The sequence below is a fragment of the Tursiops truncatus genome, chromosome 18, assembly GCF_011762595.2.
Source record: "Tursiops truncatus isolate mTurTru1 chromosome 18, mTurTru1.mat.Y, whole genome shotgun sequence".
Classification (NCBI taxonomy): Eukaryota; Metazoa; Chordata; class Mammalia; order Artiodactyla; family Delphinidae; genus Tursiops; species Tursiops truncatus.
In genome coordinates this window covers 62944662-62969814 of record NC_047051.1, presented here as the reverse complement: position 1 = coordinate 62969814, position 25153 = coordinate 62944662, and the positions used below count along the sequence as shown (strand labels likewise).

Sequence of the window (25153 nt, the reverse complement as noted above, 5' to 3'; positions counted from 1 at the left end):
ATCGCTTGTGGTGCCCATGCACTGCTGTAATGCCCAGGGTTTTTGGACTTGAATTGTCAAGGAAAAGGATGAGCTGACCCACAGCAGTGTAGCTTGGCTCAGCCCTTTGAACCACAGTTAGGCTGGATGCTTGAGAAAATGGCACCCTGCTCTCCCAGATACTAAAACCTGGGGCCTGGGATGGGAGTTGTCTGTTAGGAACGTCATTCATATGGTACATCAAATTTTATCCTCTGTTATTTTCAGTCAGGGGAAAGCCATGGCCACCAGTTAGCTCCAGGAGGGCTGGAGTCCAGTCCAGATTCTGCTCCGTGCTGTCCTGAACTTTGGCTCTATTTGCAATTATCCCCTCTTCTGGGGCTTCTCTTTGGGGTCAGGGTGAATGAAGATACAGAGCTCACTTTGAATAGTAAGATTCTCATTTGAAATCATCTGTCCTTGTGTTTATCGCTCACTCCCCCTCGCTTGATGCCCCCTCATCATTTTGTTTTGAGAACTTTAAACTCTGTTTTGCATTAAAACATTTATGAAGGGCTGCGTAGCCAACATCAGTGACAGCAGTTTTTTCCCCTCAGTGTCTTTTAAAAACTTGCCTCATAGGTAAGTGTCTGTCTTTCTTTATTGGTAGATACGGAGGCTCTTCTGGCTCTAAACCTTTATTGTTTTCCTGTCATCACTCTGAGGAATTTTTGCTTTATGAGAGAGTAGTCTCTCAAGAGGAAAAGAAAACTATAGTTTCTGGTTGCATCTAGGAATTAAATTTATATTCATTTCTGTTCATCTCTCTGAAGTTATCATGGGTACTTTGAAAAAGAACTAAAGTTAGCTAAAGTTTCTACATAACCATCAAAAGCTGTTATGAGAGGGAGAAGAAGGATAGAACAGGCAGTAAGGAGGTCATTAAATCTCCCAAAGCTTTTCACTAAAATTGGCAGTTCCAGAGGCCAGCCAAATTGGTTGGAATGTATTTTTCTCTCTTCTGGGCTTGGCAACCATGCCTGTCAGCTAATAGTTGTAACTGATTGATGGCTGAGGTAGAATCCGTGGAAGTGCCTTTCGGTTACATAAATGCTGAATTTGGACTAAGTGCAGTTGAAGTTGCTTTATTATTCATTAATCCCTCCCTATAAATACATGCTTTTGTGAGGAATAGGTTAGAAAATGTCTTTTAGAAATATATTTCATTTAGGTCTTGATCTCTTTTGGGGGATACTCATTCTATCTTCATGAAACATTGCTTAAAAATTAAATTTATAACAGGAGCTCTTAAGATGACCTGAATTTCTCTGCTGTCAATCAAACTTTCAAGAGATGAAGGAGAATTTATCCTAAAACTGCTAGTTGCTGCTGAGATTGTTTTGTTGTTGTTGCTTTCAGAGAGATAAATGACAAAAACAGTTGTTTTCCCTTATGGTTACCAAAGGGGAAAGGGGGGGATAAATTAGGAATTTGGGATTAACATATACACACTACTATATATAAAATAGATAAAGGGCTTCCCTGATGGTGCAGTGGTTAAGAATCCACCTGCCGATGCAGGGGACACAGGATTGAGCCCTGGTCCGGGAAGATCCCACATGCCATGGAGCCACTAAGCCCATGCGCCACAACTACTGAGGCCCACACGCCTAGAGCCAGTGCCCTGCAACAAGAGAAGCCGCTGCAAAGCTCACGTACTGCAATGAAGAGTAGCCCCTGCTCGCTGCAACTAGAGAAAGCCTGCGCGCAGCAACGAAGACCCAGTGCAGCCAAAAATAAATTAATTAATTAATTTAAAAAAATAGATAAAGAACAAGGGCCTACTGTATAACACAGGCAACTTTATTCAGTATCCTGGAATAAACCATAATGGAAAAGAATCTGAAAAAGAATATATATATATATATGTACATATATTTATATATATATATACATATATATATAAACTGAATCCCTTTGCTGTACACCTGAAACATTATAAATCAACTATACTTCAATAAAAAAATAATTAATTAATTTAAAAAAGTTGTTTTCCGACTAAAACGTCACGGACTTATTGGTTCTGCAGCACCTCCCAGGTAACATTTAACATTTAAAAAAAATCTATTCTGTGACCTCTAACATGTTTCCCAATTGTTTTAGGACCAGGGCGCCCATACAAGGCCATAGATTTCTCACACCAAGGCCCCGCCTTCGTTACCTGGCACCGCTACCATTTGTTGTGGCTGGAAAGAGATCTCCAGGTTGGTCCAAACATTAGTTTCTTTTAATTTTGTTTTGTGTTTGGTCAAGACCCATATCAGTCTTTGCTTTATACAGTTTCTTGTTGTATCTGATGACATGAATTAAATGACTGGTCATGCCCTTTGCTTTCAGCGCCTCACTGGCAATGAGTCCTTTGCTTTGCCCTACTGGAACTTTGCCACCGGGAGGAACGAGTGTGACGTGTGTACAGACCAGCTGCTTGGGGCTGCAAGACAAGATGATCCGACTCTGATTAGTCAAAACTCCAGATTCTCCAGCTGGGAAATTGTCTGTGATAGGTAATCGCATGGGTACCTGCAGCAGAAATCCAGAGATTTTATTTTCTTATGTCTGAGAGATGGAGAATAACTTTACAATTCTCTTTCTAATGCATGTTGGATTCTGTTTACATGTTTCTGAACAGTATTTTCCTGGGATTTTAAAAAACCCTGAGCCCTTTAATAAAAAGAAAATAGAGGGATGGAAATCACACTTGTGAATTGAATATGCTTGGCCATCACTTTGAGATCAACTGTCTTAAAATGAGAAGTATTTCCTGTATTCAACCAACATGTCTTAAGCACTGATCATATTCTAAGCAGTTTAATAGTGCTGGGAATACAAGGATGAATAAAATATAGCTTCCCTTTGGAATATCATTTTATACTTACAAAGGTAGAAGGCTGGTAAACAAATTACAATATAACGTGAGAAGTATTTTAATAGGTGTATGTCCAAAGCCAAGAAGAGAATCAGTGAGAGTCTTTTAAGAGGTGGAGACACGAGTATTCTGAGACTTCAAGGAGGCACAGATCTCTCAACCAGAGGCAGGGGAGGGTAGTGTGTCCTAGACGGAGGGAACATCATGTATGTAGTTGGGAAAGTCCCTAGAAGCAGTCTGATATGGCTGGGCCATAGGGTGCTGGGGAGTTGAGGGGAACAGGAAATGGGGTGGTGAGACGAATCTCTAAAGTACTAAAATCGGGTCATGTGCATCTGGTGTAGAAACTTTTTTCTACCGTAAGTGACACCAGCAAATGTTTGTTATTTGCAAAAAAAAAAGAAAGTACCAAAGAACACACAAGCGGCCCATACCCCACAAAGAATTCTGTCCTTAGGGATTCCTTGAATTTGTTTCTCTTTCCTGGCACACATCTCAGGAAAAGATTCCCCAAGAAGCTCTTCCGTCTTCCTGTATTCATTTGTTTCCTCCACGATCCTCCTGTTTTGAACTCCACTATACTAGTGCCCTTGTCCTTTGTCTTTCGACCGCTCCATGGCACAGAGCTTTGTTGTCCACGCCCCAGGCTGGGCATGTGCGTGTTTTCGGGGGTCTAGGTCTAGCTCACTGTGATCCCATCTTCTACATCCTAAGCTTTTCCTACAGCCCTCCAGGCAGTGCTCATAGGGATGTAGTAAGTGCTTTGTACATGACTTAATGTCGTTCCATAAGGGCACCATTTCTCATAGTGCCTTGGGCTATTAATAGGTGGTATGTGAAAAGAGACTCCTCTGATCAAATAAATTTAGAGAATGCTGAGTTAAAAGGGTTTTAAAAATTTTAGAACGTCTCAGAGCCTTTCATAAGTAACCGTGTTCTTATTTTTCAAGAGGGGCTTAAACTTATCTGACCCTGACACCCTTATTTCACAGACCATCTCACTGGAACACACTTGGGAAAGGCTGCCTTGGAGGCTGTTTTTTGTCTAGTTTTTAGGTACTGGCGTCTTTCATCCTCATGTGCGCTGATTCTGTTCTCACACACCCAGTATGATCCCCTCACCCATTAAAATGCACACAGAAACATCTTGAAAATTTGATCTCTACCAAATGGAATACTGTTCTGATGGTGGAATTCCAGGCCCCAACAGGCATGTAGGATATAATCTTATGGGCACGGGACCTTGCCAGCATCCACGTTTACCAATTAACCATCCCTTCTGCCTTAGAACATTTTCTAATACAGCGTTTCTCCTAATACTTCTCCTCCATATAGTTTCACGTGTTTTCACTCTGACCACCTTCATTTGCCTTCAGTTTACCTGAAATGCTTTCCTAGCTTTACTTCTGCCCAAACTGGCTTAGCTCAATATTAATACAGTCTAGCCTGGTCTCTCCTCAGTTACTCAAGATTCAGATGCACGTAACAGGAGTCACCGTCTTGCCTAGTAAACCCTCTTACTGTCTTTCCAACGGAATGGTAATTTTTCTTCATTATTTATGTGTTGGTTCATATTTCATGCATCTATGTTTTTGAAAATCCTTAATCCATAATTGCTTTTGGAAGCAGTACTTTTACCACATATTTTTGACCCTTGTAAGGTAACTGTAGTAAAATTTTACCACGACTATAACCTTGATTGGTTTGCTGGGCTCAAAGTTATGATACTATCCGTATTATTTCTAATCTCCTTACACATCTTAGCTTGGATGACTACAACCGCCGGGTCACCCTGTGTAATGGAACCTATGAAGGTTTGCTGAGAAGAAATCAAGTGGGAAGAAACAGTGAGAAATTGCCAACTTTAAAAGACATACAAGATTGCCTGTCTCTCAAGAAGTTTGACAATCCTCCTTTCTTCCAGAACTCTACCTTTAGCTTCAGGTTGGTGCTCTGAGCTCTGCGACCCTGGCGTTTTACAATACTTCTAGATTTTCACGCCTGTGGTTGTAATGAACTGGAAGGAAATCCAGGTGTTGGGAGACATCAAAGCTCAGTAATAGGGAAGCACTTGGTAAAAGAGGGTAACAAGGCATCAGTGTCAAGGAAGTCATCATCCACCTACTATCATTAATAGCGTAGTTCGAATATCTTCTAATCAGCCATTCAAAACCACCTTTTGTATTTGTAATTTCTGTACACATATAAGTACAGTCTTCAGAACCAAGGCACCTCACTAAACAGAGTATTTTTGAAATATTTGCTCATGATTTTTCTTTCCTCCCTTAAAAAAATGTCAACCATAGACCTTAATATTGGGGTCTGAGATCTCAGAGGAGTATTACAGATTAAATGCAACTCAGATTACAGCACAGCAATGACATTACGATACTTGAAATTTAAAGGCCAACTAATAATTTTCTCCCTCTAAAAAGACAGTAAGCATGATGAGAAATATGTATGGCTATAAATAAGATTTTAAACAAACATCTTTGAAGCTCCAAAAAAGAATGGCAGATAGACTCATGGTCTTCTCCCAAACTGAATTCTCTCTCTCAACCGTGTGTAAATTATACAATTGGTGTGTTATTTGGGGCCAGGGGCAGGGTAGGCTGAACTTACTGCAGAGGTCGTGCCGAGTGTAGCAGAGCCCAGAGTCTGTGCTGGGGTTGGACACATCCCTCAGAATAGTGTCAAAGGTGAGGTGAAGGATGACCTTTACCTTGAAAAGGAGCATGCATTAGTTTTTCATTGTGATACAAGTGCAGTCGACACAGATTGCCTTCCATATAGATTTTAGTTAAGCGAGTGGTTTTCAAAGTGTGGCGCCCAGACCATCATAATTGACATCACCTGGGAGTTAGGTAGAAAGAACCACAGATTGTTAGGACCCAGCCTGTACCTACTGAATCAGAAACTCTGAAAGTGGGGCATGAAATATGTATTTTTATTTTCCAGTGATTCTGATGTATGCTTAAATTTGAAGATCACTGAGTTAGGGTATGGACAATTAAAATTTCCTGAAAATGAGGAGGGGAAAAAAGAGAAAGGTAAGGGGAATTTGGGGATACGTTTAGAATGCTGAATGTATTACAGTCAAACAGCAGATCTATTTAGTGGAGAAATAGGAATATAAGATTATATGTGAATTCAAAAGAATATTTATTGATCTCAGACCATGTGCTGGGCATGGTACTGAGACCTGGAAATACAAATTTGAAGAAACCACAGTCTCTGTCCTCTAGAAGATCATATCTAGCACGGGAGACAGATATGACAGTAAATAATTGTCATACAGTACACAAAAGATATAGACTCCAACCAAGCAGGTGTGGAAGTAGCATGGATTAGGAGTTCCCTTCTCTTTAGAAGATCTCATTAAAGGCTGTCGCTAATTCTTAGCTATTTAGCTACAACAGAGCTTCCCATTTCCCGATACAATCTCAAAATAGAAGACTATTATCTAGGCTGGAGACAATACAAAGGGACCTTTATCAATTCATGACTCTTGTCACTGACATACTGATTTCTCTCAGGAATGCCCTGGAAGGATTTGATAAAGCAGACGGGACCCTGGACTCTCAAGTGATGAACCTTCATAATTTGGTTCATTCCTTCCTGAACGGGACAAACGCTTTGCCACATTCTGCTGCCAATGATCCTGTTTTTGTGGTATGTTCAAAGACTCAGAAGAGATGAAAACTTTTCTAGATAATGTGTTGGATTTATGTGCTTTACAACAAGATTAAGGTTTGGTGTGTGTTTTATTCTCTGTGTGAATGGGATGTATGCATATGTAAGTTAATTGAAATCTACAGCATAGGGGTGGTTAGATAGCATTTGAAGTTCCCTAATCAGAAACCTATACTTTAGAGATGGTTAGCTTTGGAATGACCCTAGATGGGAGTTTACAGTCCAGAGGTGGATTCAAAAATTAGCATAATAATATTATAAATTATACCATAATTTAGCATAACATATCGTACATTAGCATAATGATGAGTGATTTTTCATTGGTGGGATGAGTGGTGTTGAAGGTAAGTGATGGGCTGGAAGTACTGTGCAGGTACTGTGACCCTTGCATGATGCCCAGGTACCTGAGGTCCAAAGCTCTGTTTGGTGTTTGGTCCTGGCTTCCCTCACTTCACAAAGGATTCTGGCTAAAAATGAGCTGCTTTTGCCATCAGAATATCAGAAATGTGGACTACTGGTCCCAACTTCTTACAAGGCGGGGGCTTGTCTGTGAGTCCTCCATTGCCATCTTTGTTCTTCTGTAGGATGGTCCTTGTTCCCTGGCTCTAACTTGATATCTCACATCGCTTTTCAGGCTATCATTTCAGCCATCAGATTACGCCAAGCATTTTGATGTCTACCTTCTCTGCTATCTATCTACACATCTATTGACACCATATGTCTCTAAATAAGTTTTTATTAAAACACACATTTTAAATTATAAAATTTGTACAGACAACTCATATTCATAAGAAAACATGTCACTCCTACCCAGTACTCCAAAATGTTGAGTAGAATGGCGGAATCCTCTGACAAATTGAGGATTAAACCAAGACCTTTCACTCCTACCAAAGGTGGTAATGGTGATGCTAGTAAGTTTTTTTGTTTTAAACGTCTTTATTGGGGTAGAATTGCTTTACAATGGTGTGTTAGTTTCTGCTTTATAACAAAGTGAATCAGCTGTGCATATACATATATCCCTGTATCTCCTCCCTCTTGCGTCTCCCTCCCACCCTCCCTATCCCACCCCTCTAAGTGGTCACAAAGCACCGAGCTGATCTCCATGTGCTATGCGGCTGCTTCCCACTAGCTATCTATTTTACGTTTGGTAGTGTACATATGTCCATGCCACTCTCTCACTTTGTCACAGCTTACCGTTCCCCCTCCCCATGTCCTCAAGTCCATTCTCTACGTCTGCATCTTTATTCCTGTCCTGCCCCAGGGTTCTTCAGAACCACTTTTTTTTTTTTTTTTTTAGATTCCATATATATGTGTTAGCATACAGTATTTGTTCTTCTCTTTCTGACTTACTTCACTCTGTATGACAGACTCTAGGTCCATCCACCTCACTACAAATAACTCAATTTCGTTTCTTTTTATGGCTGAGTAGTATTGCATTGTATATATGTGCCACATCTTCTTTATCCATTCATCTGTCGATGGACACTTAGGTTGCTTCCATGTCCTGGCTATTGTAAATAGTGCTGCAATGAACACTGTGGTCCATGACTCTTTTTGAATTATGGCTTTCTCTGGGTATATGCCCAGTTGTGGGATTGCTGGGTCGTAGGGTAGTTCTATTTGTAGTTTTTTAAGGAACCTCCATACTGTCCTCCATAGTGGCTGTATCAATTTACATCCCCACCAACAGTGCAAGAGGGTTCCCTTTTCTCCACACCCTCTCCAGCATTTATTGTTTGTAGATTTTTTTGATGATGGCCATTCTGACTGGTGTGAGGTGATACCTCATTGTAGTTTTGATTTGCATTTCTGTAGTTGCTAGTAATTTGATTTTCAATCCTAAGTCTCAAGGATTGCCAAATCTTATGTCCTTATTTTGAGGAAACCCCCTAAGTGTGCAGGACTTGACAACATTTTTCTGTCGATGGCCAGATAGCACGTGTTTTAGGCTTTGCAGGCCAGATGATCTCTGTTGTAGCTACGCAACCCTGCCACTGTAACATGAAAGCAGCCATAGACAATACATGAACAAGTGAGTGTATTAACCCGAAGACTGGGTTCAGTCTCTTGGCCGACATTGAGTCAAAAGACACAACCAAGCTAAAGATTGATCCGAAGAAGGAAGGATTTATTGCTTGCAGCAAGTAAGGAGAACACTGGGGATATTTCCCAAAGCAGTGTCTCTGGGAACAGCAAAATTGGGGAAGTTTTAAGCTAAGGGTATATGAATATTCATGAAGGGGCTCGCGCAGAGGAGATTCAGCATAGAACTGGGGCAAAGGTCGACAGAGTCCAATCTTTAGTTGATTGAAGTCACAAGTCAGAAAAGGTTAACATCATCATCTCCTAGGTTCCGCTGATCAGGTGGTTGATCGCTAGAGGGGGGTTTAGATTCTTTAGAACAGCTCAAGAAAGTGCTTCAGGCCAATCTTTACCATTGAAACGGAACTGAGAGTTCCGTTTCAAAGACAGCTAACTTGTTGTCTTTGCTATAGTTACTTCTCTTGCCTGATAACAGTCAGTTTGTTCCTTTGTTTCCTTAAAATTGTTATTACTGAGGCCTGTTCAAGGGCAAGCATTGAGGACAGGCTTAAATCACAAAACGGCTTAGGCTTAAAATGGCCTCTCTTATGTCGAAAAGCTGTACCTGGTTCTTTCCCACCAGGGATTCCCCCTCCCCTATCTGCCTACAAGTGTGGTGTTCTAATAAAACTTTATTGACAAGAACAGGCTGCGAGCCCTATTTACCCAGCAGGCTTTAGTTTGCCAACCCCAGCTTGAAGGGATCAGTGTCTTCTCTGCCGTACAGATGTCTCTTTAGTCATCTTTCTCTTCCTGCTCTAGTTAGAAGCCCACATTATGACTTTATGGACGAGGAATTCCGTGACTTACACGTAGTTCAAAGACACTAGATGTTTAATCGTCCTTGTCTTCATTACTTTTAATACCTTTAATATTTAAAATTTTGTTTTCTTTGGTATAAGTTATGTATATATAAATAGACAAAAAGCCACAGCCCTTCTCTGAAGGCACAGAAGGAGTAATGTTTGGGCACCAGCTCCAGAACTCACAGTTAATTTAGGCTGTTTACAAAGAGTTTCATGTTGAAGCCAATTCAGCTTCAACAGTATTGAAAGCCAGGTTAAAGCACTTAAGTTAACAGAGCTATAGCTTCCGGAATTTCAAATTCATGAGTCAATTTATGCAAAAACATTGCATATAACATTTATTAAATTTATTTTTCTGAAATCTCTTCAAGCAAGAGAAATACAAAGTTGTATATGATCGCAATACTGAGTATAAGAAGGTATAATGCTAAAATGCAGGAAAAACTCTGAACTGATCTCTGAAATTCTAATTTTAAGGTAATTGAAGGAAATGCACTTATCATTTATCATAAAATGCATTTATCATGGAAAATAATATTAGGTCACAGGAATGCTAAGTAGTTCCGTTTTCAATATTAAATGTAGGTATAACCTAGAAAAGAAGAAAAAGAGGGAAACCAATAGACTAAAAAGTTAAATAGTTAACTGCCACAAAAGAAACTATGCTAGAGACTAGTAACTTTCTTCCCAATTCCTAAAGATAATATTCTTAAAGTGTATTTGGATATTGTCCTCCTAGAAAGTTACATTTGGCAAGTTGTAATTCTTTCAATTCCACAGTAGCTAGGAGACTCATAGGTTGCATGGTTAGTACTCACTGAATAGCTCATGTGTCTGTTCCTCACCTTATATGCTGAAATTCTAAATGGAATTAAGACACACAAGCAGCCTTATTACCATTTGTATTTCTTTCTTCTTTTATTGAGCTATAGTCAATTTATTTACATATAATATTGTATATATTATATATGTAACTGAGTCACTTTACTTCACACCTGAAACTAACACAATATTGTATGTATTCTTTCTCAGATTCTTTTCCGTTATAGTTATTATAGGTTATTAGATTATTACAACATGTTGAATATAGTTCCCTGTGGTATACAGTAAAACCTTGTTGTTTATTTGTATTTCTTAACAATGACAATCATTTGGATAAGAAAGGAATTTAAGAACATAAACCAAGAAAAGAGAAAATGAGTTTCTAAAAACAAAGATCTAATGGATCACACTAAGTTAAGCCTGTAAGACCTTATCAGACTCTACCTTTCTAGGCTGCAATAAAATGACTAAAATTAATAGGTCATAGTAGCAAATATAAAATACTTCTGAGTTAGTATGAGTTTAGTTGAAATTTTACAAAAGAAGTATATAGGACATTGCTTTTCTCCCATCAAGAGCAAAGCACTTACATTGCTTTTCTCCCATCAAGAGCAAAACACTTAAAAATGGGTCTATTATATTTATCTTTCTTAAAAAGTCATAGAGTAATAGCTTGAGTAATTAAAATAACATTGTTTTATGTTAATTTTAAATGTATTAATGGTTTAATGATTTATAATTGCAGAAATATTGGCAAAAAAGTTTTTAGATGTCCATAATTTCATTTCAATATTTCTGCTTATTTTGTTTCATATTCTTATATGTTTATACAGTTGCCAATATAATGCACACATTTTTAGGTTGTTACATAGTTTCCTAAATTTTTTAATTAAAAAAAATTATAACATTATAAGAGGTTCAAATGTAAAAGGCACAAAATGAAGTCCCTGTATCAATACCACCTCCCAGCTATCCATTCCCATTTTTCCCTATTCTTCCAGATATATTTTATAGATATACAAGCACATATATTTATGTATAATATTTCTCTTTTTTATACAAATGGCAGCATACTATAGAGACTTTTGAGACTTTGTTTTACTCTTTAGTTTTTGTTTTTTTACCTATTCTAAACACTTTTTTTTTTAAAGGCCTCATGGTATCCTGTAGCATGAATTTTTCCTGAAATTGGTCTCCTACTGATGGATGTTTAGGTGGTTTCTAATCTTTTGTTTTACAAACAATACAGCAATAAATGAACATGTAAGATAAGTCAAGAGGATAGAATCACGGGCTCAGAAGTTAAATAAACGCATTTGAAATTTTGATAGATGTTGCCAAATTGCCCTCTGGGAGGTTGAATGATTTTTTTCTCCGACCAGCTATGTAGCAGAGGGACAATTCCCCGACTCTTTCTCATTAATATGGTATGTTATTACACTTTTTCATCTTTGCCAATGTGATAAGTGAAAATATTTCAGTGAATTTAATTTTCATTTCTTTTCTTCTAAGTGAAGTTCAGCATCTTTTCACTTATTTGAAGAACCATTTGCATTTCCTTCTCTGTGATCTGCATGTTCATGTAGGATAATGACTTCTGGGAGAGCAAAAAAAACTAAAGGTTCTTAAGAGAATTAGTTAAATGATTTATTCTCTATGTAAGCTAGTAACAAATACAACATCCTCTTTTGATATTTTATTTTTCTTGGAAACCTAATACTCTGTTCATATAAAGATGTATTTTCTAAATTTCACTAGCTTAAGGGAAGCTAATGTGATCATTGATACAATATCCAATCTCCGGAACAGTGGTTAGGTTCTTTAGTGGTTAGTACTTAGTTGATGTGCAATAAATTATTGAGCATCTATTAATGTGTCCCTACACTAGATGCCATGCAAACATAGTCCTTTAAGTTCACAAACTGTGTCTGGTAAACAACTCTCCTCATTTTAAATATGGGGAAAATAAAGTTCAGAGAGGCTAAGAGTTGAGTACATCAGATGAACTAGTAAGTGGCTGAGCAGAGATTATAAGAAAAGTTTTCTCCTCAAAAATTTCCCCACGTGGAGTCTTCCAGCTACAATTTTGCCTTTTGTCAGTTTAGACAATTCTAATTTGATCACTTCACAGTTGCTTTCATTATAGCTGAGGACACATTGTCCTGTTAGATCATGTTGATAGGAATTAACACTAATTGGTGAGGCAGGTCTGAATAATTTCCCTTGACTTTTGAAAAGATAGGGCATTGGTTTTGTCATGAGTAAGGATTCATGACTTTAAAATGCCACATTTACTTATTTAATATATGTATTTTTAAATAACTGAGATAGACAGCCACTGATTCCTAAGTAGCATAACATCTTGGTGAATTTTACAAGAGCTGAGGTGCCAGAAAGGGTGGCTGGCCACTTGCTTGGGCAGGAGCTCCCAGGGTGGCAGGGTTTCTGTAGGCTCAGTCTGGGTGGTTTTATTTTATTTCATTTTATTTTTAATAATTGAAAAGCTCTAATAATATTTAATTAGGTACAAGAAATACTCTTGACTGAAGTGTGCACCACATTCTATCATGATATACTCTTATTTACTCTTTTTTTATTGAGGTATAGTTGATGTACAATATTACATAAGTTACAGGTGTACAATATAGTGATTCGTAATTTTTAAAGGTTATACTTCGCTTATAGTTATTTTGAAACATTGGCTATATTCCCTGTGCTGTACAATATATCCTTGTGGCTGATTTTATACACAATAATTTGTAGAGATGGTTTGATTTTTAACTTGTACATGCTAAATGGCTAAATGGAGCTGAAGGGGTTCTTTTCAACTCTAGACTTTATAAGGATAAACACATACTGTACTGAGAAGAACTAAACCTGTAACTAAGAGATGAACTATATACACTTCATTATTGATGAATTAAGTAGTATAACAGCAAACCATAATTTATATACAAATCTAAGATGGTTCTAGCATTCATTTGAGTTCCTCTCTCCTAGAGCTTTGGTGGTCCCTTAGTCTTGAATGGCCTGGGAGTATCTCAGTTCTTCTCTAGAATCTCTTCTAACATCACCCTGGTCCTCTCTTTCAACCTGTATTGTCTGCCTATGATGTATGCAGTTCAGCATACATCACATCTTTTAAATTGATATACTAATAGCAGAACTCTCCTGTGTTCTCTGTTTGCATCTGTTCAAAATTTAATGCTTAAACTACAAGCTTTCTTCCTCAAGGTATAGCAACTGAGTTCCTAATGCTCTTGATATTTCTTCTTATATGCATGCTATCATATCTTATATACAGTGTATACTGTATAATTTTATGTATACATATGTATATTTTGTATCCAATGCTATTATACAAATCTTTTGTGCAGAAAGGGTGCTTTCCCTATGTAACTCCTCCAAAATGCCTGAAAAATACCTTCTATTCTGTCTGCTCAGGATGCAGTGAGAGAGTGGGTAGAAAAGGATAGGGAGAGAAAATTATAGCAAAACGGGAAACACGCACCATCCGGGCTGAGCACTGCCCGGGAGACTATTATTATTCAAATGCCCATTTTCTCTGGTTGTTTCTTCTCTCTCACTGAATGTGCCGTCTATGGAGTACTCATGTCCCTGTGGGAGAGCTTAGTCAGCTAAGTAGAAGTTGGGTGTTGTGTAACTATTTCATGCCTATTGCATATGGTTTATTTAGGTATGTAAAATCAACATCTTGACTATACACTGCTTCAAATCCTTGACAGAACAAGGCAAGAATAAACAAATATTATTGATACCATAAAATAACAAGCATGGTTAGCTATGCTTTTTACGAGTTACCATTAGGAATTCTCTCATTTAGAAATTCGGACCCAACTTTTTACTTGTGACTTCTAACTTAAGTTTTAAATTAGAGCTTCTCATATGGAACTGTGTGTCTATCATGTGACTTTTAAATGCTCAGATATGAATTCTTAGAGGACCAGAGCATCATCATGTTACCACAATAAGATCCACTCTGATTATGAATGACATCTTCTGGATAGTAATACGCGAACTCAAGTGGTGAAAACCACAGTGAGCTGGTCTTTGATAAAGTACAGATGTGTTTTCAGTCAGCCTCAGGTTTCGATAGTAACGTTCCTCCAGGCACAGATACTCTTCTCTTGTCATCACGCGATTCCATGTGGCCGCAATCTGAATTTGCAGCCATTTAAATGAAGGTTAAGTTTGGTAGTAACTTTATCCTCCAATGATCTTGAGAAAGGCATGCATGCTTTCCCTGTACTTTATTAAGTTTCTTTATGCCTGTAAGCACAACATTTGTCGATCAGTTGCTTTCTTCTGCAAGGGTTACATTTAAAAATTTTTACCTCGAAAGCCCATGTAATCACATTTTCTTCAATACTGCCTCGCAAGTTGAAATTTAGTGGGGTTTTTTTTTCTTCCTGTACCTATCCACACTTTGTTGGAACAAGATAGAATAAGTTTTATACCGAAATTTGTAACCTCATTCCTGAAGCACTCAATTATTAATGCCAAAATGTAACTATGAATCTCTATAGCAGATATAAGTCAACAACAGTTTACTTTTACTTTGTTCTGTTTTTATTTATTATCATCAAATTACATTTGGCCTTTATAGAGATATTAACTTAGCTTATTTTCAACCTGTGTCCAACAAACATATCATTAGTTTCTCAAGAGCAATTCAGGGTATTTCGTTGAGGAACAATGTTCACAACTTCATCAAAAATACCTAGTCTCCAGGTTGCACTACTTCTCTTTCTAGCCTCTGGATATATTGTTGCTCACAGCATTTTGTCTGTTGCCTTTTTTGCATCTTCTTGGCACACACTGGCCTTTTTTTTTTACTACATTCTATAAATTGGGTACTCTGTGTGTAGTTCCTACTAGAGCTTTTATTGTATAATGTTTAACAACCCTTCTGAGACCTATAATCTCTCCTTCTTACTCTTCCCCTGTTATTTCTCCAAATTATGAATTGTTTTAGAGTGTTGTTCCCTCCTTAATTATTTACACTTTGTGCTGGGTTAATTCTAGTGCTTTCACCCAGTTATTTACCTCTTACAGCATTAAATCTGCATCTTTCTATGCCCTGAGAGTCTCTTATTTCTTTTCGTAAATCACAGTTTGATCTCTCACTTGAACTCAGACAGTATCTAAAAGTTCAAGAGATGCTGTATGGCCTTGCTTGGAAAATACATTCTGGTACACCCCTTTTTCTGTGTATCACTTAGCATTTGGTTCAGCTGCTTAAAACAGAAAACCAAAATTACAGAAGCCTAAACAAAAAAGAGGTTTATTTTTCTCTTTGTGTAAAAGACCTCTAGTGGCAGGCGGTCCGGGGCTGGTATAGTAGCTCCAGTCATCATGAACACCTTCTGTCTTTCTGTTTTACCATCCTTGGTGAGTGGCTTCTTTTCTTAACTTTGCTTGCTAGCTGCTAAGATGGCTGCTGCGGCTTCAGCCATCACATCCATGTACCAGGAAGCAGCAAGCAGAGATGGAAAGTGAAAAGGGGACACTTTTAAGCGAGACAACCACCTTTAACGAGATGTCCTAGAAGTCCTATCCACTGACTTGCAGTTAAATCTCATGGATAACTTGACACATTGTTTCACCCCAAACACAAAGGAAGTTACTGTGGAAGAAGCAGAGAAAGGCTATTGGGTAAGCAACCCACAGTGCTTGCTACACTTAGACACTGTACATCTATTGCTTGGTCTCCACGCTTGAGGCAAAACTTCTGTTTGAGGCTGGCAGCCTCCCGAGGCTACGCCTGGAGAAGGAAGCACAATTGCCCTCTCTGGGAACCTCTTAACCTTATGTGGAGTTTCCAGGATTTAGGGCATGTGATATTATTTTCTGGGACCCACACCAACAACTAACACTTAGCTCCTTTTCCAGGGCTGAGGCCCCTTCTCAAAGATGAACTGTTTCTGAACTCTTCTTGTGGGAAACATTGGTCACTAGCATTATCATGTGTTCTTCTCAAGTTGTTGCTCATGCGATAAACTCTATGCCTTTATTCCTCCGGGGTTTAAATTTTGTTACTCAAAGCCAAGATTTCAGAACTCAGAAAATCCTTTCTCTCTGTGAAAGCCCAGGTCTTACAATTTGATGTTTTGGTTTTTAACATGATTGTCTCTGCCATGAACTTTAAAAGTCCATTCAGGAAAAAAATCCCCTCAGTAAATCACTTGATTATTTTTACTATCCTGAATGTAGAAAGCTCTCACTGTTGCCTGAATGGGTGGACTAACTACAAGAAACTTTGGGTAAGTTTTGAAACTATTATCTACTAAATAAACAACAGTAATACAAGCCAGAAGGGCAAGGCAATTAAAAGGGTTAAGAAGTGCAAAGGACTGAGAAGTCAGACTGGGCTTCCCTGGTGGCTCAGTGATTGAGAGTCCGCCTGCTGATGCAGGGGATGCGGGTTCGTGCCCCGGTCCGGGAGAATCCCACATGCCGCTGAGCGGCTGGGCCCGTGAGCCATGGCCGCTGAGCCTGCGCATCCGGAGCCTGTGCTCCGCAACGGGAGAGGCCACAGCAGTGAGAGGCCCGCGTACCGCAAAAAAAAAAAAAAAAAAAAAAGAGGGCAGTCAGGGAAGATGTCTCAGTACAGGGACCACTGAGCTTGTCTTGAAAGACTCTCATGCCAGAAAACAGAAGGAGCAGGATTGCAGACAGAGGGAAATAGCACTTGCTAGAAAGAGGCCTGTTTGGCTGAATTGTACAAAATATAAAACTAATTTGCATGGCACTGTCATCAGCTAACAGAAACTTATTAAGCATCTACTCTGTCCAAGTTGTATGCTAAGTCTAAAACTTCAAAGATGAAAAGGCCTTATCTCTGGCTTTTAGGAGTTAGGGGTCTTGTTAGGGGAAATTGATAAACAAATAACAAGTTATAGTATAATTTGACGAGCTCTATAATTGGTAAATTGGTAAACGAATTCCTTTAACAAGTATTTATTGAATTAAATGTCCCCCTTCCCCCTTGCAGCAAACCCTGGGTTGACAGGCCCTGGGGACACAGCAGGGAAGGAAAAGCAGACAGGGCCCCTGGGCTCCCTGAACGACAGTCTAGGAGTGAAAGAGAGCCTCTAACCACGGGGCTGATTTCTCACATTTACGTCCTGCTGCAAAATCAGGACTATAAATGTGAAATTTTGCTGTTAATATTTTAAAACATGTAATAATGGCTGTATTTGAAAAGGACTTAGCTTCCTTGAGAAAATAAAACAGCACTATGTGCATTACAATGTTTTTAGACTTTTGCTGGTGTAACACTGAGAATTCAGATGATAGGGTTATAAAATGAGCACATAGAAGGGTATTCCTGGTGAGAAAAATTTGAACACCCATTTTGGATGTTTTCTTTCTTTCTTTTCTTTTCTTTCTGTCTTTTTTTTTTTTTAACTATCCGTTTGTATTATAATACTGGTAAACACGTTTCCTTTCTCTCTTGTTAAAACCAAATCATCTGAATATTGACTACACTATATATCTCATCACACTTGCCTTTTTTTCCTGAACCTAATAATTAACATGCATTTGTTGAAGGCCTCAAATATTCCTAAACCAATGTTAAATCTGCAACATGAACTTTCATTTGTCTTAACAAAGGGGTTTATAATCCTGTTTGGAGAGATATGCCATACAGCCTTGGAAACGTCACTAAATATGCCAGTGGGTATGTCACCAAGAAGTTCCTGATGTCAAGAAGAACCAACCCCGGGCTTCCCTGGTGGTGCAGTGGTTGAGAGTCCGCCTGCTGATGCAGGGGACACGGGTTCGCGCCCGGGTCCGGGAAGATCCCACATGCCGCGGAGCGCCTGGGCCCGTGAGCCATGGCCGCTGAGCCTGCGCGTCCGGAGCCTGTGCTCCGCAACGCGAGAGGCCACAACAGTGAGAGGCCCGCGTACCGCAAAAAAAAAAGAAGAACCAACCCTATTTCATTTTAGAGAAAGTTCCAATCAGATTGGTCTGATTGGAACAGACCTATCAATGTTAATTAACACCGTGTTCAACTGTCTTGCAGGTCCTTCATTCCTTTACTGATGCCGTTTTTGACGAGTGGATGAAAAGATTCAATCCCCCTGTGGACGCCTGGCCTCAGGAACTGGCACCCATTGGTCACAATCGGATGTATAACATGGTTCCTTTCTTCCCTCCGGTGACTAATGAGGAACTCTTTTTAACTGCAGACCAGCTTGGCTATAGCTATGCTATTGATCTGCCAGGTAACTAATGCAACTTCTAAATGCATGATTCGTTCATCTTCTAAAGAAGCTTTCGTTCCTTTTTCCTTTCTTTCTAGTGTAAACCACGACCTTAAATGGAAGTACTCAGGTCTAGTTAAGTTTATTGGCAATTTTATAGAGTATCTATATTTACCAAAATGAGCCTTTAAACTACCGATTAAACATCAGAAAAGGGACTGGTTGGATGACTCTTGTTTTAGAAAACTGAAAGTTGTTAAGAGAACTTATTTCACAGGGAAAGTATCTACACCCGATTTGACAATTCTACTTGCATTAATTGAAAACTGGCCGTGGTTTGAAATGCCTAAGCAATAAAATCAAAATACACTAGCCACCTACGGATGGGTACTAGCAGGACCTGAAGGTAAGGCTGGGCTTACGGTGAGGCAGACGCAGCACGTGCCTCAGGCACAAAGTTCAAGGGCAGGCCAAAAACTCAGTAATTGAGCTAAGGAGTAATATTCTCAAATACCCAAATTCATGCAAAAAAATCTATGATGAATACACTACCAAAATTTTAAAGGCAGGCTGTCGTTTGTTTGTTTTATACCCCTGCATCAGTTTGTAAGTAGACCAATTTTTTTTTCCCCCAGTTAGCCAGTACCAACCTGCTGAATGGGTTTGTGAAGATGACAATGGCCTGCCAATAGATTGGGCTGCACGGGACTTCATGTGTACATTTTTTTTTTTAAATGAAATTTTTGAAGTCATGTTTTTAAGTTGTAGGTTTTTTGTTAGCTTTTCCACCTGGTTCAAAATATGGGAGGATGTTTTGATAAGTGTATGTAGGGGCACTATATTTTTTTATTTGCCCAGGCCCCAGTATAGCGCCATGTGTCATTTAAAGAATCTTAGGACAGGTTGAGAAAGGAAGGTAAAACAATTTTAAAAATCTCTAAATTTTTCAAGAAGCTGCAAAACATACGGCCTATCTGCTGGTGGCATTTCCCCATTGGTGCAAAGTAATCAAGATGATTTCTGAGGTCACGTGTCTCTCTCTCTCTCTCTCTCTCTCTGTCTCTCTAACTTTCAAAGCCTTTCAGACCCTGGACCCTGTCCTTTCTTTTTCCTTCCAGTTCTACATCTACTGCAGCTTACTGATTTGAAGTTTCCGTTCTTTGGTCAGCTAAGGATATCTCTTTGAAATCTTTCTCTTTTCTCTGGGATTGAACATAATAATAATCAGAAAGTTTGGAATGTGCATTTTGACCATGCTTCCATGTCTTCTGACATCAGCCAATTAACAGGTACAGACCAAGAGTCTAAACATGCCCAGAATGCACTAACTCAATAGAAGATACAAATTACATTCATTTATTGGTTTAACAAAGAAATTTACAATCCTGCCTGGGGAGACATAACTATAACAAAAGGTTGGAGAAGGGAGAGAGGGATTTGGGAAAGGAGCTGGGTCTTGAACTAGATTAAAGAGACGGTAGGTCTTAGGTAGGTGAGGGGGAAAGAAGGGAGCATGTTAGATTGAAGAAGGGCAGGGAACAGGGCTGTGAAAGACATATGTAGTCTATATAGAGGACCATGAGACGAAGGTCTGGTTGTAGTGGAGGGCTTGGGTAGATAACTGTGAATTAAAGTTGGATTTGAGAGAAGGGCCTGGTTACTGAGTGCTTTAAAAGCTGGGCAAAAACCACGAGATGCCACTCTACATCCAGAAAGCAGAAAGTAACAAGTGTTGATGAGTGTGGAGAAAATGGAATCCTCGTGCACTGCTGGTGGGAATGTTAGGGTAGTCTCTGTGGAAAACAATATGGCAGCTCCTCAAAAAATTAAATGTAGAATTACCATACGATCCAGCAATTCTGCTTCTAGGCATATATATACCCTCAAAGAATTGAAGGCAAGTAATGAGATATTTGTACACCTCTGGTCATAGCAGTGTTATTCACAACAGACAAAGGTGGAAGCCACCCAAGTGTCCAATGACAGATGAATGGATAAAAAAATGTGGGCGATACATACAATGGGATATTATTCAGTCTTAAAAAGGAAGGAAATCCCATCACATGCTGTAACATGGGTGAACCTTGAAGACTTTATGCTAAGTTAAATAAACCAGTCACAAAAGGACAAAAACTAGGATTCCACTTCTATGAGGCACCTAGAGTAGTCAAATTCATAGAGACAGAAAGTAGGATGGTTGTTACCAGGGGCTGGGAGGGAATGGAGAACTGGGGAATTACTATTTCAGTTTTGCGAGAGAAAAAATTTCTGTGGATTGATGGTGGTGATGACTGCACAAAAATGAATGTATTTAATGTCACGGAACTTAATTTAAAAATGGTTAAGGTGGTAAAACATATGTAATGTGTGTTTTCCCACAATTAAAAAATGATAAGTAACTAAAGAAAAGCTAAGCAGAGGAGTTTGGACGATAACAGAGGCAATCGTTTTTGGCTCCTGAACCAAGAAATGACAGAATAAAAATCTGTGTTTTAAGAAGATGAAGATGGCAATAGATCTTGCCAGATTGCTGCAGGAGGAGACAAATTAAAATCCTCTTGGAGAAACACCATTGTGATGAGTCAGGGTCCTCTGTGGGACTGGAGGGAAATAACTAGAAGGACAATCATACATTTAGAGAAGTGTAGAGTACAGAACAAGAACCCAGTTCAGAGAAACTGAATTTAAGAACAGCTGGCCAAGGATATGATAATTTTTAAGGAAACAACAAAAAAGGAAATCCATTAATTTTGTGGAAAAGTGCTTATAAAATATATTTGAATAGAGGATTGGATTTATCATGTGATGATTCAGATTTTATCCACAACTATTTAAATGGGTCCAAATTCCTTCTGCTCTTGCTATTGATTCTCTCCTGTTATAATAGCCAATCTCATTTGTCTTACTCACTTATCACCCCATAAAAAAGGTAGAGACAATAGAAGAATTTCTAGACCTGAAGGTTGTGTATTTTGCAGTTCCCCAGATACCATTTTAGCATGCATTTTTTTACAAATGAGTTTCTAACTCACAAATGTAGTTATATACTTCCTTGGAGGGTTTATTCTGTGTAAGTATTTATCGTAAGAAATTTTTAAAATGCAATAATCTACATTCAAATAATGGAATGCCATTTCCCACTTCCTCCAGAAAAACAATTGTGGATATGATAAATAGTTGGTAAGGAAAGAGAAGATAAATTTTATTCCAGCCAGTGTAGTTTTGCTTTATCAACAAAAGTGCATGTGAAAGGCTAATAGGTTTATTCTTCCCTTGTCTAAGAGTATTCAGCCGATGAAAATCCCAATCATAGACCCTTCTCTTCTGCTTTAATTTCAGTTGAAGAAACTTCAGATTGGACCACAACCCTCTCAGTGCTTATGGGGATGCTGGTGGTTTTGGTTGGTCTTTTTGCACTGCTGCTTCTCCTTCAATATAGAAGAGTCCGAAAAGGATATACACCCTTAATGGAGACACAGTTAAGCAAGAAGAGATACACAGAAGAAGCCTAGATGCTCACGCCTTACCCTGGAGAAGAGGCTGGCCAAGGCTTAGTTCTGACACTGACAGTGAGCAAACGAATCCTCACTGGTTTTCCTTTCATTGAAGATCTTTGGCATAGCTCCTCCTGTTGTGGTGATCCCAAATACGGAAGATGCTCAGCTGTAGTTTCTGGTTTGCTTTGTTTATCTAACAAACAAGCTAAAGTGCTTGAGGGTGTCTCTACCATCAAACAAAGGTAGAGCTGCTGATGATTGGTGGTATTTGTTAATAATTCCTCATTTTGATTAAGCCTCTTCGTGTTCTGAGAGCACCCCAAAAAATCGATAGAGTGGATTCATTGAAATTTGCAGGCCAGTGTAATTTGAGAGCTGAACAAGATCATGGTTAAATCTTTCTCAGCCCACACGTCTTCATTTGTAAAGGGATGGGGGCAGGAAGGTGCAGGTGCTACATGAGTCCCCAAGGTCTCTTTTAGGTGTAAACATCTGTGATTTTAGGTGGCTTCCTGGTCATCTTTCTGCAGCTTCTTTTTCTTCTTTTCTCTTGTTCTCTCCAGCCTGTAAAATGGTCTTGAAGATGAAAATAGGCCTTATTTTCCATACAGGATGGAGAACGAATGAATGAATGATCAATTTGGTTCTCTTTTATAAATTAGACTTTACAGAGTTTATAAAGAGTCTGCAGTTCTTAACAGCAGAGCTATCACCAGAGTCCATATTCCTTTGCTAGGGAGCCTCAGATGAAAACTTATTCATGCATTTGGCTTATTTTTAAGAGTTGACTTTACATTCATGAATGCTGCCCTGTACTGACGTTACTTACAAATGCTAATTGCGTCTTATCATTTAAAAGCAAACCATCCATACAAAATATGACAATTCAGAATGAAATGGCTAGGATCCACTAAGTAATCATCAGATTATGAGAGATGAGAATGAGGCAGTCTTTACGAAAATGTTTAGGCTTATCAAGATGATCCCTACTTCTGACGAGTTAACGGTTTTTGAGCTCTTAAGACAGTTTCATCTGTTCACGTCTGGTATCCATGCAGTAGGAGTGAAGCCACCGAGGTGGCCCTTCTGTCCACTCACTTCAGCTCCTCTCTACTGGAATGGATGTGTGTGAAGAATGGGGCTTAAGAGCACCCTGGAGCCTTCTCCATATGGGGGGGCTAGAGGGTGCAAGATTTACCAATACCCAGTGTTATTCCCCGGAATAAGAATGCAGAAGCCAGAGAAATGGACAGAGCTCAATCTGAACTGAATTTGAGTGAGTCTCATAAAGTATATCTGAGAGTAGGCTCAGCAGAGGAGAATCAAGACAGCCCAGAGTCCTTCATGGGGTGAAGCCCTGCTTGGACCTCTAACCAGCGCCACATGCATAGATCTCAATGCCTGCCTTTAATAGAATTCATGGAAAATTCAGCAATGTGTTATGAACATGGTCCACTCTGGCAGGTTTATTTTCTGAACTCAAGGTTGTTGGGGAACACATTTTTACATCTTGTTTTTAAACCAAAAGAGAAATATCTTAAGATGAAGATATAAGTGCGCGTGGTAGGTATGTTCCTGAGAAGTTGTGTATAGATCAATTATACATTAAAAGCACCAGGGGAAATTACTTTTTATGGACGAACTATTACGAATAATTCTATAAAGCACATAACCACCTCTAGCTTATCCTTCGAGTATATCAGAATTTTCATACATCATATTCTCATAAGATTTGTTTAAAAGCAAGATCTATCTGCGGCAGAAATAAAGACTAACCATTTACACTTAGCTCCTTTTAACTATAGTGTGTGCAACTTTTCATAAATAGTATGTTTTATGATGCCTTCCTAAGAGAAATAGTTTCCTAATTTTGTAGTTCATATTAGAGTAATAAAATTTTCTAGCATTTTCTAACATTACAATAAATCAATGACGACTGCCTTTCAGCAAATCTAAAGGTAGAAAAAACCCGTAGAGTAAAAAGTTGGTATTTACTTACAGTGAATACTATGCAGATAAACTCGGAAAATATCCCCGAGCATTGTACAGCCATACGTCTCAATGATGGGGGGAAATAGTCAACCTTGAAGGAAATGAACAGATTGCTTTATATGCTTCTATCTGTAGTATTAGAAAAATTGTGTGTATATGAAGTATGATTTTAAAAGAAACGCTTCTTAAAAGCTAACGTTCAAAAGTGAAATGAAATCCAGTAACATCTTTCCTTTGTGAATTAAATTCTCTTCTAATTCTAAAATTCTTTGACATAAATTTGTGTCTTGCTTAGGATTTAACATTGTTAATTATAATAATCCTAATGAATAATTCTAATCTCACATTAACAAGAAGTAGAAAACTTACTCAAGAGGAAAATAAAAATTGTTTTGCAGATTATTGTTCGTCTGTTGGGGGCTATTGTTTTTTAATTTGTGAACATCAATTCCCATCTTTTTGGCACTCGATATATACATGAAATTTTATGTATATACATAAAATACATAATAACTACTTCACTTTTGAAAATAAGTCCTTAAACTTGGACGGCATTATGCTAAGTGAAATAAGTCAGACAGAGAAAGACAGATACTGTATGATATCACTTATACTTTGAATATAAAACATACAATAAAGTAGTGAATGAAACAAAAAAGAAGCAGACTCACAGATATAGAGAACAAACTAGTGGTTACCAATGGGGAGAGGGAAGGGAGGAAGGGCAAGACAGAAGTAGGGGATTAAGAGGTACAAATTGTCAGGTATGAAATAATACAGCCAATATTTTATAATAACTCTAAATAGAGTATAACCTTGAAAAATTCTGAATCACTATGTTGGACACCTGTAAATTGTGTAATATTTTATATCAATTATACTTCAATTAAATAAAAAAGAAGTTCTTAAATATGCTGGTGTTTCTAATTTCTATTGAGTTTCTAAGCAACTGCTACTTCCTAGCTCTCTATGATATAGGCAGGAAAAGGAGATACTACCCCTTTTCCCAAGTAAAGAGTCACCTCTGATGTCCCTACAGTCTAAAGTCTAAAGACTGAAATTGGAGTGGGGGGTGAGTAGGGAAGCCACTTGAAGTCACTGTCTAGGGAGGCAGCCTCCTCCTAGAGGAGCCTTTCAGCTCAG

At 38.6% G+C, this 25153-nt stretch overlaps 1 protein-coding gene across 1 annotated transcript in view; it reads left to right on the top strand.

The window, feature by feature from the left end:
- DCT (dopachrome tautomerase) overlaps window positions 1-24924 on the top strand; it is a 34606-nt gene extending 9682 nt beyond the window's left edge. Inside the window, exons 3-8 of the mRNA XM_019921137.3 lie at window positions 2122-2222; window positions 2356-2522; window positions 4649-4828; window positions 6421-6556; window positions 18341-18542; window positions 21861-24924. Of these exons, the coding sequence (XP_019776696.2) occupies window positions 2122-2222; window positions 2356-2522; window positions 4649-4828; window positions 6421-6556; window positions 18341-18542; window positions 21861-22033 (959 nt within the window). The 3' untranslated portion in view covers window positions 22034-24924. The remainder of the gene's footprint in view (window positions 1-2121; window positions 2223-2355; window positions 2523-4648; window positions 4829-6420; window positions 6557-18340; window positions 18543-21860) is intronic.
- The last annotated feature ends 229 nt before the right edge of the window (window positions 24925-25153 follow it).